The sequence below is a fragment of the Echinops telfairi genome, unplaced genomic scaffold (genome assembly GCF_000313985.2).
Source record: "Echinops telfairi isolate 266 unplaced genomic scaffold, ASM31398v2 ScPeMD7_7405;HRSCAF=8443, whole genome shotgun sequence".
In the NCBI taxonomy this organism is placed as follows: domain Eukaryota; kingdom Metazoa; phylum Chordata; class Mammalia; order Afrosoricida; family Tenrecidae; genus Echinops; species Echinops telfairi.
In genome coordinates, this window is record NW_022111305.1 from 156,485 (window position 1) to 175,625 (window position 19,141).

The 19,141-nt window shown below is 42.9% G+C and overlaps 2 protein-coding genes across 10 annotated transcripts in view; one reads left to right on the forward strand and one right to left on the reverse strand.

The window, feature by feature from the left end:
- The window catches only part of DZIP1 (DAZ interacting zinc finger protein 1), an 88,112-nt gene extending 76,421 nt beyond the window's left edge, over positions 1-11,691 (forward strand). For 6 of the 7 annotated variants that reach the window (XM_004709764.3, XM_045296364.1, XM_045296366.1 and 3 more), the window contains 3 exons: positions 3,216-3,346; positions 5,351-5,528; positions 10,545-11,691. In XM_004709764.3, coding sequence (XP_004709821.1) covers positions 3,216-3,346; positions 5,351-5,528; positions 10,545-10,624 — 389 coding nt within the window. In that variant the 3' untranslated portion in view covers positions 10,625-11,691. Of the gene's footprint in view, positions 1-3,215; positions 3,347-5,350; positions 5,529-10,544 lie in introns of those variants that run through there. The other variant, XM_045296367.1, reaches the window with a different exon arrangement.
- A 1,917-nt stretch (positions 11,692-13,608) lies between these two features.
- Positions 13,609-19,141, reverse strand: part of CLDN10 (claudin 10) — a 173,739-nt gene continuing 168,206 nt past the window's right edge. For all 3 annotated transcript variants that reach the window (XM_004709767.2, XM_004709766.2, XM_004709765.2), the window contains exons 4-5: positions 14,827-14,934; positions 13,609-13,950 (exon numbers count right to left, since the gene is read on the reverse strand). In XM_004709767.2, the coding sequence (XP_004709824.1) occupies positions 13,827-13,950; positions 14,827-14,934 (232 nt within the window). In that variant the 3' untranslated portion in view covers positions 13,609-13,826. The remainder of the gene's footprint in view (positions 13,951-14,826; positions 14,935-19,141) is intronic.

Sequence of the window (19,141 nt, forward strand, 5' to 3'; positions counted from 1 at the left end):
TCTCTGTGCATTGGCTGCTCTGAGCAGGAATACCATCCTCAAGGCTGGGTGGGCCAGGATGTGTTTCACTCTCTCTTCTTCCCCCTTCTTTGCTCCTGTGTGTGCTCTGATCAGACATGCCCCTCTCCCTGAGCTGTAGCTTCAGTCCTGTCCTCTGAAGTGAATTCTTCTGCGAGGACTGGGGCTGTCCTTGTAGTTGGAATTGGGGCTGGCCCCTCAGACCTCTCGATTGGTTCCCTGCATGAATCTTTTTTTTAACCCTTTCACCCCCCTTCTGTCTCTCTGTCTCTCTCTCTCTCTGACACACACACACACAGACACACACCTTTGGCAGTGGCTAGAGATACAGGATTGAGAGCCACCAGCTTACAGAGAGCAAGTGGAGTTGCCTCAACTGAGTCTCCAACCTTGCAGTTAGCCACCCAACACTTCCTGACAGCCCTACCAGGGTTCCTTTCTGCACTTCCACCTCATTTCTGCTGGAAGGGAACCTTCTGAACCTGCCTCCCTGAGATTCCACTCAGAGAACGGATTTGCATGTGCTTCCATTGGCAGCCCAAGTTTAAATCGGCGAAGCTCAGGCTCAGACATATACTCAGGTTCCACAACAAATGTCTTGTGCTTGTGCTATTCCAGCAGAAGTATAAATGAATAGGTTCTAGGTTTCACACCTCAGTATGAAGGACCGAGGGTTAAATACTATTTTGAAAGTACTCCCATGTATGTTCTATCGTGCAGCTTCCTCATTTCTGGTTACAGACTCTTAAATGAGCCCCTCCTTCCAGTGGTTTACCTGAGATGTTTTACAGCTCCAAGTCTAAAGGATTATGGCTTATAAGAAAGCCTAAGTGCTTTCAACCCCAAACCATGTCCATTGACTTTATTCTAATAAAACAGTTTTTGTTTGCAAAGACTCTTTCAAAGTAGCTGGTGAGGTTATTTTAAAACTGAAGATAGCGACAATTTTTTTACAAACCGTAACTGCCTCATTAATTTTTCAAAGTTTAATAATTAGTTTTAACCATGTCACCAACATGCAGTTTGCATATCCTGCATTTCAGTAGTTCAACTACATTCATAAGAGTTGTGCAACTCTTTGGTACACCTAACTCCAGGATATTTCTTCTTCCTTGTACCCCTTGTTGTTAGTTACTCCCCATTTCTTGCCAGCCTTCCCTGTCATGTCCCTTTGAATCTATTGATCCCACTGTTTTCTCTATAGGCTTATGTAATCTGGGTTTCATGTACAGAAAGGAAAGCAAAATCAAGACAGAATACAAACAAATTGTCCAACAATGACACAATGAAACCAAGAAAAATACCAATCGATAACAAAGCAGAAACTATTGAAAACGGGAGCACTTAGACACTGGGTCAAGAGGGAGATCCCTGACAAGGTGTCACATTTTGACTGAGCTACAAGTGCAGTGATCCACCCTGCAGTGTGCTCTGCCTGGTAACACGGCCTTTCCCTTCCCTGGTCCCTAGCAGGAGGGAGTTTACCAAGTCATTTTATTGGAGGCTCTTATAGCCCTTATAACATTCCATACATCAGTTGTACCAAGCATATGTTGCCAGCATCATTTCCCAAACATTTTCTACTTGAGCCCTTCGTATGAGCTCCTCTTTCTCCCCCTTGTTCCCCCATCCTTCCACCCACGTGAATCCTTGATCAACTACATATTATTATTTCCTATCTTACACTGTCCATTGTCTCCCTTCACCCACATTTCTGTTATTCATCCCCTTTGGGGCGGAAGGGGTGCATGGGCTATATATTCAATCTTGTGATGGGTTACCCCTTTCTCACCCTTCCCCCACCCTGGCCATCCCCCTACCCTCATGATATTGCTACTCCAACTACTGATCCTGTGGGGCTTATCTTTCCTGAACTCCATGTGTCGAGAGCACATATATGTACCACTGTGTGTTCTCCGGTCTAGCCAGATTTGTAAGGTAGAACTGGGTCATGGTTGTAGGGGGAGGAAGTATTCAGGAACTAGAAGAATGATGTGTGTTTTGCCGGTGCTATAGTACACCTTGGGTGAATCATCCTTTTCTCATTACCCTTCTGTGGGGGAATATCCAATTATCTACAGATGGGCTTTGGGTCTCCACCCCAGCCCCATTCCTTCACTTTAATGTAGTTGTTTGGGATCTTTTGATACATGATGCCTGATCCCATCGACACCTCATGATCACACAGGCTGGTGTGCTTCTTCCATGTGGGCTTATTTGCTTTCCTGCTAGATGGCCGCTTTGGGTCTCTACTCCATGCTCGCCCTCATTCACAATGATATGTTTTTTTTTGTTCTTTGATGCATGATGCCTGATCCCATCGACACCTCATGATCACACAGGCTGGTGTGCTTCTTCCATGTGGGCTTATTTGCTTTCCTGCTACATGGCCGCTTGTTTGACTTTAAGCCTTTAAGACCCCTGTATCTTTTGATAGCCGGGCACCATCTGCTCTCTTCACCACATTTGCTTATGGACCCATTTTGTTTCAGCGATCATGTTGGAAAGGTGAGTATCAAAGAGTACCAGATTATTAGAACAAAGTGTTCTTGTGTTAATGGAGTCCTTAATAGAGGCCCAAAGTCTGTCTGCTATCTTAATACCTAACATATAAATATATGTACATTGGGCTCTATCCCTTTCATTATAAATGTACACTTATTTGCATATATACATGCCTATAACTATACCTTTATAAATAGCTTTTGCTTCCTATTTATTTATTTATTTTTTTGGAAGGGCAGGCGGAACGCCTCCTATTTCTTTTCTCTATTTCCTTTCACCTTCCTCCTATCTCACTATCATGCTCACCCTCCCTTTCGCTTTCAGTATTTTCTCTCGGACACATTGCTCTTGGTCACACCCCACCCAGCATTATGCGTCCTCCTCACCATCAATTTTAGATCTCTTGTTTTCTTGTTCGTTTATCTCTGAGTTTGTTGGCTTCTCACTCCCCCTACCCACCCCCTCTTCTCCCATGTCTCCCCAGAACCATCAGTCCTGTTGTTTTCTCCTCGGGATTGTTAGTCCTGCCTATCTTATATAGATAAACATACGGCAGAAGAAAAGGAAAAACAAAACATAATAGAACAAACAGAACAAGAAAACAATAACAAAAACACAATAGATCATTCCAGGTCTGTCGGCTGATCCTTACGTATGCTTTCCGGTCACAGACTAAATCATTTTTATCACAGGAACTTCCGTTAAAACACTAGCTGGAAAAGTTGAGAAGACAGTTTCAAGTCACAGAAGCATCAGTCGGCCAATTGGTAGAATTGATGCTGCCGAGGCATTCATCAAAAAAGAGCTACAAGAAGAACTAAAGGTGAGAAGCCTTCTCCTTGATTAGTATACATATAGGCAAATTCATTTTAATAATGGAGTTAAGAGGAATATACCTTAATGACGGTATTTTTCATAGTGAAATGAAAAGCAAATATTAGTGCTTTTAGAGGTCAAGATCTCTACCTTACATCGTTGTAAGTATTGCATTTCTCCTCTCCATCCATGATACTGGAGCAGTAACTAGAAATATGCTTCTTATGCATATGCTGCCGTGCAGGTTTCAGAATTGCGTCTCCTGTGTATCACTTGATATTACAGATAGGAGATGCCTGGGACAAAGAGCTCATGGCACATTCCTTGGGGTCTGGATTCCGGTCAGGGACTTTTCTGCTACCCTGTTGTGACCTTGAATTGAACTGTGGCGTTTTCTGACCTTGTCCTGCTCGTGGGTCGAGTCAGTAGAGGAATGTTTCAGATAGATGTATGAAGGAAGGGAGGGCGGAGCCTGTGTTAGAGGCAAGGCAGTTTCAACACCCATGTCATCAGAAGCGGTTTCTGTGGGTCACATTCTCCCTCTGTATTTCTGGGACTAGCTTAAAGATGTTCACCAGGTCTTACTTTTTTCACTTAAATTAGGCGTCATCTTTATCCTCCTCTATGGAATCCTGAGGAGCCCTAGTGGTATAGTGGTTACGAATTGGGCTGCCAACCAAGAGGTCAGCAGTTCGAAACTACCAGCCACTCCTCTGGGAGAAAGATGAGGCCTTTTATTCCCGTAAAGGGTTAGTCTTGGACCCACAGGGACAGTTCTGTCCTGCCCCATTGGGCCCTTCTGAGTCTGAATCAACTGGATGGCAGTGAGAGCTATGGAATCCAGAGCATTTTGTAAAACTACGTTTATTCACTAGTGCTGTTCGTGACACAGAAGCCATAGATGACAAAGTCATGTGTCGGTTCAGAAAGAGCAAGTGTTTGTTCCTTTGGGAAGGGTGTTGTAGAAACACCACCACCCTCCCCCACCCTCCCACCGCCACCCCAAGTCTTTTGTGATTTCCCCATGGTTAGATTTTCCTGTGTTCCCTGTCACCGAGGTCTAAGAGCCCCAGAGCCGTTCCATCTCCTATTGTTTGGAAACCTTTGGCTTCATATGTTTGCAATGTAGTGGCTTGGGTGTTTTCTAGAATCATGATTGGTAGAGCTGGAAACACCCATTTCCATGTCCAAAAATGAAAACGATGTGGTTCCCCTGGCTTTCAAAGCAAAGACTGATGAATAAATTGTGTTCAGTGGCAGGAGTAACGTCTACTGGAGTTTCCCAGTAGAAGTTCAGTCTAACCAGCAAAGTGCTTACAGGTTTTTTTGTTTTTTGTTTTTTTTAATCATTTTATTGGGGCTCATACAACTCATCACAATCCACACATACATCAATTGTGTAAAGCGCACTTACACATTCATTGCCCTCATTATTCTCAAAACTCTCGCTTTCCGCTTAGGCTCCTGGAATCAGCACCTCATTTCCACCACCCACTTACCTCCCTGCTCCCCGCTCCTTCATGAACCCTTGATAATTTATAAATTATTATTCTATCATATCTTACACTGTCCAGCGTCTCCCTTCACCCACTTTTCTGTTGCCCATCCCCCAGGGAGGAGGTTATATGTAGATCCTTGTAATTGGTTCCCCCTTTCTACCCCACCTTCCCTCCTGGTATCACCACTCTCACCACTGGTCCTGAAAGGTTCGTCTGTCCTGGATTCCCTGTGTTTCCAGTTCCCATCTGCACTGTTGTGCATCTTCTGGTCTAACCAGGTTTGCAAGGTAGAATTGGGACTGAACATCCCTTGCAGAGGGGTAGTGGAGAGGAGATGAGTCACTCAGGGTGCAGTGTAGCATTAATGAAATTCACAACCTTCCTCTAGTTCTTAAACACTCCGCCCCCCACCCCCCACTATCATGATCCCAATTCTACCTTGAAACCTTGCTTACAGGTTTTAAGCCATGCTTTTTCTGTAAGAAATATGATTTTCCATTTCTTTCTTCCAGTGCACAGATGTGGATGATGATGACTGGGACATATCATCCTTAGAAGAGGACAAAGCCCTGGGGAAAGCAATTGAGAAGGATATCAAAGAACCACCTCCAGTTGTGAAGAATGAACCAAATTCAATGCACATTGCAAATGCCTGGGATGCACCTAAGCCTACGAGACCAAAGGGACAAGGTCAGCTACTTTGCTGCCTAGTCAAAGCTCAGTCCGTCTTCCAGTTATTTGTAGGTTACCTTCATAAATACCTACGGTAGCTACACTAATATGCCACCAGACAAAAAAACGATTGATAGAGCAAAGAGCCTGGTGCTTTTTTATATTACTTTAAAATATGGGCCAGATATGTCCCAACATATATTTACTAATCATTTTTGCTTAATGTCAGGCTTAATCTTCAGTTTTAAAAAAATCTTCTTGCCTTATCTTTGAAAATGCCTATAAATGAAATGTTTATTCCTTTCACTGATGGCCCATAGAAGTGAAAATATCGGATCTTATCCTTGAATGAAACTGTTCTTACATTTTTCATGTATTAATTTGCAGGCTCCGTGAGTCTGTCCTTACCTTCCAAGAAAGGTTCTCTTTGCAGCATCGTAGGCAGTCTCCTGTCCGAGTTTCTTCTCATCGTTGCTTTTGAGTCAGTGTGGACCTTCTAGTCTCATGATGATAGTTTTTAAGGAGGACAGTGATTTTAAGGGTCCCAAACAAAACCAAATTCACTGCCATCAAGTCAATGTGCTGACTCCTAGTGACCTGTAGGACATTGGTTCTCAACCTGTGGCTCGCAACCCCTTTGGGGTTTAAGACCCTTTCACAGGGGTCACCTAAGACCACCGGAAGACACCTATTTCCGATGGTCTTAGGAACCGAGACGCCGCTCCTCTGTCCTCTCCAGGCAGGTGCTCCCACATGCAGATGCGGCCAAAAACGAGGACCCGGCGTGAAGACTGTTACCCATGCTACACCCTGCTTCAAGACAACATTTCATTTATTTGTCATTAGAAATAAATATTTCACAATATAGAATTGCATATTGTTTTGGTGATTAATCACTATGCTTTAATTATGTTCAATTTGTAACAAGGAAAATACATCCTGCATATCAGATATTTACATGACTATTCATAACAGTAGCAACATTACAATTATGAAGTAGCAATGAAAATAATGTTATGGTTGGGGTCACCACTGCATGCGGAGCTGTATGAAAGATTGAGCAGCATGAGGAAGGTTGAGAACCGCTGCTCTAGGAGAAGGGAGGACTGCCCCCTGCAGATTGCTGAGGCTGTAAAGCTTTACGGGAGTAGAAAGCGCCATCTTTCTCTGGCAGAGTGAAGTGGCTGGTGGTTTTGACCTTCCAACCTTGCAGATCCCAGCCCATCTCATAACCATGATGCCACCTGGGCTCCTTGATCTTAAGATGCCCCTTATGTTGTGGGCACTGTGCTTTTTCGCTAACAGTAACCATGGGAGATAAACCTGACTCTAGGATTAGAATGTCTCAAGAGGACAGATGGTCTTGGGCAGTTCTCTGTGCTCTGTCTTACTTTGTTTCCATTTGGCTTTGGCTTTTCCCAGTAAAAATTGGTCCCATTCTACCTGGGATCAACTGTTGGGACCCCAGTCAGAACTATACTACTTCTTGATTCATCAACTTTCCACGTTGCTCACGGGTGTCCAACTAAGATATGTAAGGATCTGGTGCATCTTCACCTCCCTCCACCCCTGTCGTCCCCCCTCTTCACCGCTTCCTTACCTCTCTTTGCAACATTAAATGAGGGCATGGAGGGCCCTGCGTCTGCTCTCTCCATTTCTGCAGTATCTCTTGCAACTCTGCCCTGTTCTGGCCCTGCCTGCTTGCCTTGCCCCACCAGCACGTCTGCCCTGTCTTGACTTGCATGCGGTCAGATGATGACATTCGCCTCTTGTTCTGTACCCATCATTAAGGTGTTTGTGCTGTGTCTAAACGTTGAGTTGTCTCATAGTTGACAACTGTAAGACCATGCTTAGCTGATGCTAACTCTGTCAGGTGCACAGGGCCGAGTGTGGGACTGTTTGTTCAGTGCCAGGGCCCACTGCCCCTTGAAGGAAACGTCCCTGGAGTCAAACTCAAGGGCATTCTCCACACAGCACTTTCTCAGGGGCTCACAATCAAGGCACTTTTCAAAATGCACTATACATTTAAAATGTACTTCATCTACCACACCAAATCTGTTAGCACTTAATCCCTACCTGGCATTTCAGCTTTATTCTCTTCTGCCTGCTGCCTGCATTGGTGAGCTGGGAGGGTGTCCTAGAGTTGTGGCTGCTCATAGCGAGATTTTATAGTCACCTTCTGTTGGCTCACCTTTCTTTGGAATTATGTTTATAAATTTCTTTGTAAATATGGATCTCTTCCAGGCACTTGGCCAAGTAGTTGTCTTCTACATTCAGTATAACAGATGAGTGTTGAAGCATTTCAATGGGTATAATGCCAGTTCCTGGAGCCTGATTATTCTGCCAATTCCTCGAGCCTGGCTAATGCTTTCAGTGCAGCTTGAACGACTTCCTTCAGCACCATTGGTTCTTGCTTAACACTTAATACTACCTCCTGAAATGCTGGAAAGTTTTTTGGAACAGTGGCTCTATTCTTTCCCTCTTCCTCTTCCATTTTTAATAAATCATTTTATTGGGGGCTCTTACAGCTTCTATTTTTGATAAATCATTTTATTGGGAGCTCTTAGAGCTTCTATTTTTAATAAATCACTTTATCGGGGGCTCTTACAGCTTTTATAACAATCCATACATCAATTGTGTCAAACACATTTGTACATATGTTGCCATCATCATTTTCTTTTTTTGTTGTTGTTGTTTTGTTTTTGCCATCATCATTTTCAAACCATTTTCTTTCTGCTGGAGCCCTTGGTATCAACTTCTCTTTTTTTCTCTCCCTCCCTCACTCTCCCACCCTCACGGACCCCTGATAAATGATAAATTATTATTATTGTCATATCTTACACTGATCGCTTTCAGCTTTCACCCACTTTCTGTTGTTTGTCCCTGGGGGTTGGGGTTGGTGGGGTGAGTGTTAATACATCGATCATTGTAATCAGTTCCCCTTCTCCCCTTTCTCCCCACACCTTCCCTCTACCCTCGTGATATCATTACTCCCATTACTGTTCCTGAGTGTTCTATCTGTCCTGGATTCCATGTCGAGAGCTCTTATCTGAGAGCTCTTATCTGTACCAGCGTACTTGCTCTGGTCTAGCTGGATTTGTAAGGTAGATCTGGATCATGATAATTGGGGGTCTGGGGGCCAGCATTAAAGAACTAGAGGAATGTTGTATGTTCCATTGGTGCTATGCTGCACCCTGGCTGACTTGTTCCTTGTGACCCTTCTGTGATGGGCTGTCCAATTGTCTTTGGGGCTTTGGGTCTCTACTCTGACCCCCATTGTTTGCATCAATATATTTGTTTGGATCTTCTGTTGCTTAATACCTGATCCCATCGACACCTCATGATCACACAGGCTGTTATGCTTCATCCATGTGGGCTTTGTTGCTTCCCTGCTAGATGGCCACTTGTTTAACTTAAGATCTCTAAGACCCCTGATGCTATATCTTTTAACAGCTGGGCACTATCAGCTTTCTTCGCCACATTTGCTTATGCACCCATTTTGACTTCAGCGATCCTGTCGGGAAGGTGAGCATCACAGAATGCCACATTATTAGAACAAAGTGTTCTTGCGTGGAGAGAGTACTTGAGTAGAGACCCAATGCCCATCTGCTACCTTAATAGTTAACATTTAAATATATGTGCATAAACCTATATCCATATCACTGTATAGTAATATATTTACATATATGCATATCTGTATTCATACCTCTATAAATGCCTTTTGCCTCCTAATTCTTTCCACTATTTCGTTTTACTTTCCTCCTGTCCACTATCATGTTCGACCTTCACTCTGTTCTCAGTACTTTTTCTCAGCTGCATTGCACTTGATGAGACCCCACCAGGCATTCTATGTCCATCTTCTTGTGATGCTTCTTGCATCATTCAATATTTTGTCTGTAGAATCATTCAGTGTTGAAACTCGGGGCTTGAATTTATTTCCGTTTCTAATATGCTGAGCATATTCTTCCTTTTTGGTTTTATAATTCTAGGGCTGTTCATATTTCCTTATTATATTGAGCACTGGTGGCATTGTAGGCTAGGCATTGGGCTGCTAACCAAAGGTTGTACATTCAGACCTTCCAGCCACTCTGAGGGAGAAGGCTGAGGCTGTCAGCTCCCATAAAGGTTTTAGTCTGGGAAACCCCATGGAGCAGTTCTATCTACTTTGCCCTACATGGTTGCTTTGAGTCAGAATCGACTGCGAGCACTGGTGTTTAGTAGTGTGCTCTTTCTCCTTCAAGCCTATCCAATTCTAGGTTCCATAATGCAGTGCAATGGCTACACAGAACTCATACACGATGCTCTTGATTAGAGGGTTTATTGAGGAAGTTACTAAGTTGTTACAATTCAGAGGAAGTTACTAAGTTGTTACAATTCAGGTGGAAATACTCAGAATAGAGTTCTTCAGTATGTCCGTGTTAAGGAATTTTTGAAGGCTCCCAATAGATGCTCAAAGGGCAGTCCACTCCTCTGTAAGCCTCAACCAGAAGGCTCCAGCTCTGTGACTTCTGCTGGTAGTGAGATAACTATCTCCTACTTCCAGAGGGTTCATCTTAGACCCAGCAGGATGGCAATGGCAATGAACCCTGTTAACAGTTACTCGCAGCTACCAGTGTTTTTCTCTACCTTTTTACCCAGACCCGTGCCAGAAGAGGTCGTTTGGGTAGGAGTTAGAGATTTGGCTTAGAAGATCCACTTTAAGTAGTTAAATGTGTCTCCTTGCTGGCAGTGAGTAAACATTCCGCTGTTAACTGAAAGGTCACCGGTTCACACCCACCTCAGGATTGTGTGCGTCTGTACTTTTAGTCTTGGAACTCTGTGGGGTCAATTCTACCCTAGAGGCACTATGAGTGAGAATTGGCTCCATGGCAATGGGTTTGATTTTGGTTTCTGAACTATGAGCACCTCTCCAATGTGCAGTGGCTCAGAGTGGATTAATGAACAGTTTCAGGCACAGAGCAATAGCTTAGACTATGAAATTTTAGGTTTTTACAGACCTGGCAGTGTTTAATTATCCTCTTTCTAACCTCACAGGACTTCTGGAAAATGGATTAAGCACTTTAAAAAGCAGTTTAGTAATGGTGACTGACTGGAGTGACTCTTCCGATGTCTAAAATTGCAAGTGTCAGAAGGTTCTTCCAGAAGCCCATGGTGTTTCGGTGTCTTTCAAGTGACCTGCATATACGACTATTAACACTGACGCCCCACAGTATTGCCCACAATAACAAGGAAGCGGACGGACGCAGAGAACAAGGATCTCTTTAATGGTACCAATACAGTATGGAAACGCAAGTTGGCTACAGTTTTTTTAAAGCAGATAAATGTGTTGAAGATGTCTGCTGCCGAAAAATAACATGTCCTTGAAGTCATAAAAACGTTTTTTCCTTCAGAATGGTACTCTAGTGTTAAGTGTTTTTTTCAACTAATGTTTAGTGATTTATTTCCCCCTTACTTGATTCCACCAGGTTTTGCTTTGTATTATTAAAACTTTTTTAAAAAACAACAACAACATCTACTTATATAAGTAGTCACCTACTGGAAGTATTATAAAATTCTGCTAGTAACTTTAAAGTTTAATTAGTGGAATCAGTGAAAGTTTCAGAGTAGACTGGTTATTTTTCATATGGAAAGTAGTCTTGCTGGGCTCATTTGAAACACATTTTCCCATGGTATTGTCATAAAATGCCATCGTGAGCATGTTGGTCTTAAAATGATTATTTAATGTAACAGCCTCCAATAAAATAATTTTTAATGTAAAAAAAAAAAGATTATTTAAAACTTAAACTACTATTTCCAGCAGAATAATCTTTACTTTGGATACTCCATGAATAAAAATGTAGCCATTTTAAATGCCGATTAGTTTATCAGAATATGAATAGGAAAGATTTGGATCATTCCTTAATTTGTATGTGTATGTAGACGTTTCATTTTTTAAAGTTTTAATGTTAAACCCATATTATAAAATACCTCAGAACTGATTTTTTTAGTTATGTTGTTGACTAATGACATTGTCAAAGGTCAAAAGATTCGTATAAACCATTTTTTTTTCATTCTGATATTTTGTGGTACTATCTGCACTGTTTCCCCCAAAAGCAGCATTTTAACAAAAAGGTACCTTTTGGTGGGTTTGGGTCTCTTTTTATTTTGTAATACCCCGAAGTAAAGGCCTCCATGGCACCCATTGTGACTGTGGCTGAATTACTAGAGAAGAGGAGACCGATTTCTGAGTTAAACTGTGAAGGGGCTGTGCTACAGGAGAAGCCTCCTTTGGTACTGAGTGTCGGACATCATCCTGAGCTAATGCGTTTGAATGAATCTGTTTCTTCACCTTTCCAGGATCTTTTATTTGAAGCCTATCCCTTACTCTTCTAAAAACCCATACAGCTTTCCAGAGGGGACATTTTATACGAACGTACTAACCTTATACACATGTTTCTAGAAGCTTTAATAAATGCCACAGCAAATTTTCAGAGTCCCAAAGAGAAGAATCACCACACATCCCAAAGAGGGCACAAGCGCCACTCAGGGTGCACAGATCCATTCAATCCGTGATTTATTTCTTTATGAGCCACCCTTAAGATGCACTATTAGTTCCTTTAACTAGGACTTTGAAATATAGTTACTGTCATAAATGCTCATCCCCCCAAATGTGACAGGTTTTAAAATTGGCCAGAGATATTCCAATGGGACACTCCATTCCAAGTTCTGTGACTGCTCCTTCCCTGCTGAATGGGGAGGGTGGGGAGTTGGGACAAACCTCAAAGTAAACACAAATGTAAAGTTAGTACTTCAGTATAGTAAACGTCTAGTGTTCAGTTTATTATTTGGTGCTATAATTTTAATCTAGTAATTACAAAATTAGGGTTTTCTCTTTTCTTTAGACCACTATTTCTCCTCCTGGAATTAATCTCCAGTTGAGCTTTCAATGAAAAAAATGATGATTATTATTGAAAACACAGCCCTGTTCACACACTGGCTGTCTTTTACCCTTTCTGTCAGTTTGTATCTGTGGGAAAGACATTTCAAAGATTGCCATGTTACAGATTTAGATTTGGGGGCTTTTTAAAAATAGCTTGTCCATTTCTTTTTCTTTTCACAGGGAAAATGATGTGGTTTGCTTTTTTAAAAAAGAGTTTTATTAGCATATAGTTCACATATCACACAATTCAATAGTTCAATCACAATGTGATTTTCTTTTTAACTCTTTGATGCTTCAAAAATACTTAATAGTCACCCATGCAGTGCTTAGTGATGGAAAAGTTCTTAAGCCTAGGTAACCCAGATGTCAAGTCTTGTCCAAAGCTTAAAACTGCTTATTTTATTTTGCCCAAGTTTGAAGTCCTGATTTAGTCACTGACTATAGCAAGTTACCTAAACTCTTGGCTTGAGTTTCCTCACTGTAAGTTCAGAATAATCCTAGTGTTTACCTCATAGGGCGGCTGTGAAGATTAGGTGACTCCAGGTGTGTAAAGTGTTTGGAGCAGTGCTCCCTTCATTGTGGCTACCACAGCCGGTGTGCACATGGTCTAAAAGGGCTGGCTCGGGGAATACATCTTTTCTTTGTTCAGAAATCATGGGAGCAGCTAACGTGACAGGGAAAATGGTATGTCTCAATGACCCGATTCCTTTCCTATACAGGATATGGGGGGTAGCTTGGACCTTGGCTCAACAGTTCTGAGGGAGGAAGGTGCCATGCAGACTCCAGGATTTCTTTCCTGAGTTCCAAAGCCGACCGTTACCAGTGCTGAGCTCAGCTCATGCACTGCTTCAGAACTCTGCTTTCTGGATAAGAGAAGCTGAAGCAGTTACTTAAGTGTGAAGGGGAAATGAGAGAGCACAACAGTTCAGTGCTGCTGTGCCACTTTCCTTCAGCACTTACCACAGTGAATTAATAGTCAAGTCAGAGAGGTCTAAGAGCAAAAGCAGGCTCCTGCAGCCAGGAATAGATCCATTGAACCTGTACACTTCCTGAGGAATAGTCTCAGGTTGCCCTCATATTATTACAAGACTCCACTACTTACAGAACTTTAATATATGAATGAAAAACAATTTAGGAGAGAAGGGCAGAGAATTCAATGTATGAATCACGAAGGTGAAGTCCTGTAAAGAACCTGTTTATTTTTTATAGAAAGCCACAACAGAAGATAATTAGTATGTAACTACGTAACATTTACCCCCACACAATTAGCGAATTCATCCAATTCATTTTTTTTAAGTCGTTTTGAGTGTTAATTATAGGAGGACCTTGCTGGAATCATCCTGTGAACAGTTCACTTTTAATAACAAACTCAAGATACAGCTTGCAGTGTTGGTTTTTTACACATAAGCATTTTTATCAAACTGTTTGGAAGGGGTTGTGGTTTTAAAGTCTCCTTCTCCACCATGGTACTTGGTCCGAGAAGACAGGACTGATGTGGCCCCGTTGTATGCATATCCCATTCTGAAAGGAAAAATGTGAAAAAGGACGACTGGTTGGTAATTATAATCTACCTTTTGGTGCAACAAGAACAACAGCAAAGTTCAGAAAACCGTTTCCTCTAATTCTGTAAATAGTTAAGTCTAAACCTTCTCCTGATTACTTTTCATTAAGCTCTCCCTTCAGCCCAAGAAGTATCGTCCTTTCTAGGTTAAGTAACAAACTCTCTGCAGAAGAAACTCCTGGCTTATTCACTTGTTCATTCATTGTTCTTCAAAATTGCCTTTACAAACGTATCCTCCTGGGACCTAAGAACTTAGGGACCCTCATCACTTCCTTCCTCTGTGAAATGATGGTGTGGCTATACGGAGGGATGCTTTTAAGGACCCAGCTGCTGTCTAGATTCCGGCTCTGTCAGAGTAGAACTGTACGTTCACTGTAAGGTTTACATTGGCTGGGTTTTCTGGAAGCAGATTGCCAGGCCTTGCTTCTGAAGGACCTCTGGATAGACTAACCTCCCAACCTATTGTTTAGCAGCTGAGCATGTTAGCCATGTACCCAGGGGCACCACATAAAGAATATGCCCTCATCTTGAGACCTGTGCTTTTAAGGTAGTTGTTGATTTTGTTTCTGACTTCTCTAGGGCCCGTACCCCACACAACTCATCATTAATAGAAGAGCGTACCAACTTTCAAATGCAGTGTCTCAACTCAGAAACAGCTTTAGATGGTAGAAAGGATCAACTGCTTTGTTTATTTTGCTTCCATTAGCTTTACTCCTAACATTCCCCAAGACCGGGGGTTTGAGGTCTCTGAGAATCTTCTGAGCTACGTAGTTTGACTTCCATGTAGAACAGCACTATTTTGTTTTGCTTTTGCAGGTAATGTTTGTTTTCCATACCTGGGTGTTTTGTTGTTGTCAGATATTGAGAAGCAAAATATGACACCACCAATTATGCAGAGTGATGCTCCCGCCCATCCAATGAACAGAGCAGCTCCTAGCTCATACCTGTGAGAGAGTGGCACACAAGCATATGGCTCTTATTTGGGGAGTAAATAGTACTTAACAGTGCCAAACAACAACCGCCATAAAACGTTATTCTAATTCTTTACTACTGGGAGTAATAGCACCTTGTGGCTGTACAATACTTTTACACTTTTCAGAGAGCTTTTGTAGTTTCTTCTCAACATCTTGAAAACAAGCGGACTGAGGTAGAGGACAAACCAAATTATAGTTAGGTCTGCAGACGCCGCCTTCCAGCATCTTTCCTCTGGGCCCTGCCCTAACCTCACAGAGCTCTCCACCCACTGACTCACACGGCGATTACTCAGACCAGTGATGGGGGTCAACCGGCAGCTGTGGGTTTGGATTTGAGTGGTTGGAAAAGGGAAGGTTGCCTTGGTTTTGATCCTCTACATGGAAATCAATAAGCTCTGGTAGTGCGAAGCTTAAAGCACTTGGCTGCCAACCAAAGTCAGTAGTTCAAACCCACCAGTGTCTCTGCAGGAGGAAAGACCTAAAAGTGTGCTCCTGGAAAGACTATAGCCCAGGAAACCCTGTGGGGCAGTTGCCCTGGAGCATCGCTCTGAGTTGGAACCAACTCCATAGCATGCAACAAGTGCGGGTCAATGACAAATATGGTGTCGTCTAATCACTCTATTGGATAAACAAAAACAGATTTTTCAATGGCATTGCTACAATGCACCCTGCTTTGGTGGAAGGCTACAGTGCTTTACTAATCTTAGCAGCAGATGCAAAGATACATATGAAATCCCTCCCTTGGGGAGGTCACCATACAGAGAAGAATGTAAAATACCCCTATTAAAGCGGGTGGAAGGGAATAATGCTACTGGAAAAAAAATTGTTTTGCAATGAGGGCCAGAGAAAATCGTTTTAAAGGAGGAGCATTCACCCCAGAGAAAGAAATGGGGCATGAAAAAGTATAGTGACATCTCAGGAGCTATCTGAGTTCTCGTGGTTTGTTTTTCCTCCTGAAGAAGAAAACTTAAATAGAAGTGATGTTTACCCTTTTTTGGGGGGTGGGGTGGGGTGGGGTGGGGGGAGCTCACAGACCTCCATTGCAAGGCAGAAAATGACGAGCACCAGTCCCGATGCTACATCATCATGAGTGAACCAGGTAAAACACAAGCTGAGTGGAACAAAGAGCCCGCTTTTGATTTAGCAGATAACACTGAGACGTGGAGAAATCAGAGGGGCTTGCTTGGTGAAGAGGGAAGAGCAGGCCCCAGGTCTGCTTTGTCCCAGTTCTGACCACATCCACCCAGGCAGTGTTGGGTCCAAGGCTACACCGTGCTGCTCACAGCAGCTGCCTGGGCCTCATCCTCTTCTCTGCTGTGGCTAATTCTGGACTCTCGTCCTCAGCGTGGTCAGACTTCCCTATTGTCCAGTCACAGCAGTGACAGTGTAGTAGCGCAGCCTGACCCTATCCAGTGAGGGAGCCGCCGTATGCTGAGGACCGGGGACTTACGGTGCACACGCATATTTCCAAATCTGGCTGGGAAGCAATGTCGGGGCCTGCACCTGCCATTGGTGTGGGGCTAGGTACACCATAAAAGCTGCCCTGTGAGCACGCCTCACTCGTTCCTCTTTATGGGAAACCAGTGGGAGAGACGGGTGAACGCCAATGGAAAACCAGAGGGCTTCCTCCTTTTACTGCACTGGGCCCCTGATTAGCATCTGGGAAATTTCCCCAACTGTTCTGGTCAGAGGCCATGGCAAAAATAGCATGGTTGGTGTAATTGGGGGGTGGGGCTGGGGGGTGCAACACTTCTATAGCCTGTACTAAAATCCAACCCAAAAAAGCACTGAAGAGATGCACACGTTTAAAAAATGTTTAAGCTGGCCAGATTGAGTGCTAACCGGAGTTTCATTAATTAATAACAACAACAAAATCTAAACCCATTGCCAGTGAGTCAATTGCTACTGAGTGCCCTTCGAGGGGAGGGTAAAAACTGCCCCTGTGAGTTCCCCAGGCTGTCTGTCTTTAGGGAAACAGAAAGGCTCCTCTTCTGCAGGGTGGTTAGTGGATTTGAACCACCACACTTGCAGGGAGAAGTCCAACAGTATGCAGCAGCATCACCAGAGCACCATGTCTGGTTCTTAGTGATGGAAATGATGATCACAGCGGTCACATATCTAAAAAGACTAGCCTGGATTTCCAGTCAGTCCTGCTTTTATGTGGTTTTTTTGTTTTGTTTGACTTTAAAATTTTTAATAAGTCGTTTTATTGGGGCTCTTACAGCTCTTATAACATCCATTTTTTACAAATCATTTATTGGGGGCTCATCACAATCCATACATCCATCCATTGTATGTTAAGCACATTTGTACATTTGTTGCCCTCATTAGTCTCAGAACATTTGCTTTCTACTTGAGCCCTTGGTATCAGCTATCTACATCCCCCTCCCTCATGAACCCTTGATAATTTAGAAATTTTTATTTTGTCATATCTTACACTTTTATGTATTTTAATAAGATCATGCACTAAAACAGAATGTCTGACAAGTTGTAGGTGTACATATCACTTGTCTTTAAAACATCTGGAAGGTTCTATAGTAAACTTGCATTAGGTCATTTTAATTCTTTTATTACAAAGACAAAGGAATGTGCATGACCACTTTTATGGAAAATTCTACTTGGAGGACATTGTAAGATAATCACAATTTTATGATAATTTTTTCTGCCCCATCCCCACCCCCGAGAGTTTAATCTGTCCACCTTCCTCAGTATAAATATGCCCTAAAAAATGGATTGATTTTCCTTTAAGTAATTAATTTTAGAGTTGTATGAGCCCCTAATAAAACGATTTAAAAAAAAGAAGAACTAGAGGGGGGGAAAAAAGCTCGTGGAAGCTGATGCCAAGGGCTCAAATAGAAAGTAAATGTTTAGAAGATAATGATGGCAACTTATGTACAAATATGCTTGATACAATTGATGCATGGGTTGTTATAAAATCTGTAAGAGCCCTCAATAAAATGGTCTTTTAATTTTTAAAAAAAGGACTTAATTTTACTAAAATAAGATGCAAAAATCAAGTACCACCAAACCTGACAAAATAACCTCACTGCCACGGAGTTGATTCTGACCCATACAACCTTATAGAACAGGGTAGAACTGCTCCCTAGGGTTTCTGAGACTATATCTTTATAGAAGTGGACAGCCTCATCTTTCTCCCACAGAGCAGCTGGTGTGTTAGAACTGCTGACCTTACAGACAGCAGCACGACACCACCAGGGGTCCTGAAACAAGTACTACAACTGATTAAAATAGGTTCTCTTGATTAATAATTAAGGGTGAATATTATAGAAATTCACCCTTTGCGCTATATGAATTCATTTAAAGAACATGTACACAAGTATACAGTGTTGTTACAATTAAGAAGATGAGTCACCCAGACAGGTCAAATGTGATTTGTATCTTCATATTCATTTGAGTCACTTAGAAACTTCTGAAGGGATTAAACAATCTTAAATTTGACATCTTAAAAATGAGTTTACATTCCTGGGGTGAGGACCAGGTAGTATGGCAGGGGCCAGACCAAATCCAGGGATACATATGGTAGCCAACTAAAAAGGGGGGGAGGGGAGAGGAAAAAAAGAAATGGGTAACGGGGCACAGGGCACTAACCCACCCTAGGGGAGGGTGTTGTTTATATCTCCACAGGGAAAGAGGGACCAGACTTCAACCTAGTGCTCCAAGATGTGAATGCAACAGGCCAGCATGGAGTAGGGAACCAGTGGAGAGGCCTGAGGGGCCGGCCCCAATCCCAACTATGTGGACAGTTGCCTCTCCCCCCAGACGAATTTATTTCAGAGGACAGCACTGAATCTGCAGCTCTGGGAGAGGGGTATGTCTGATCAGAGCACACGGGAGCAGATGAAGGGGGAGGAGGAGAGAGTGGAGCACATCCTGGCCCACCAGGCCTTGAAGACGGTATTCCCGCTCAGAGCAGCCAGTCCACAGAAAGGACCAGATGGCCCATAGCCCTAACAGGGAACAACCCTGGAGACAGTGGGAATTCCACCTGATCTGATCCCACCACACCGAGGCAAAACACTAAGGGCGTGGAACAGAACAGCAAGGGGAACAAAGCAACAAAATTCCCAGGGAATTGAGAAACGATGTACAAGTGCGCTTTACACAATTGATGTGTGTATGGATTGGGATAACAGTTGTATGATCCCCTAAAAAAATG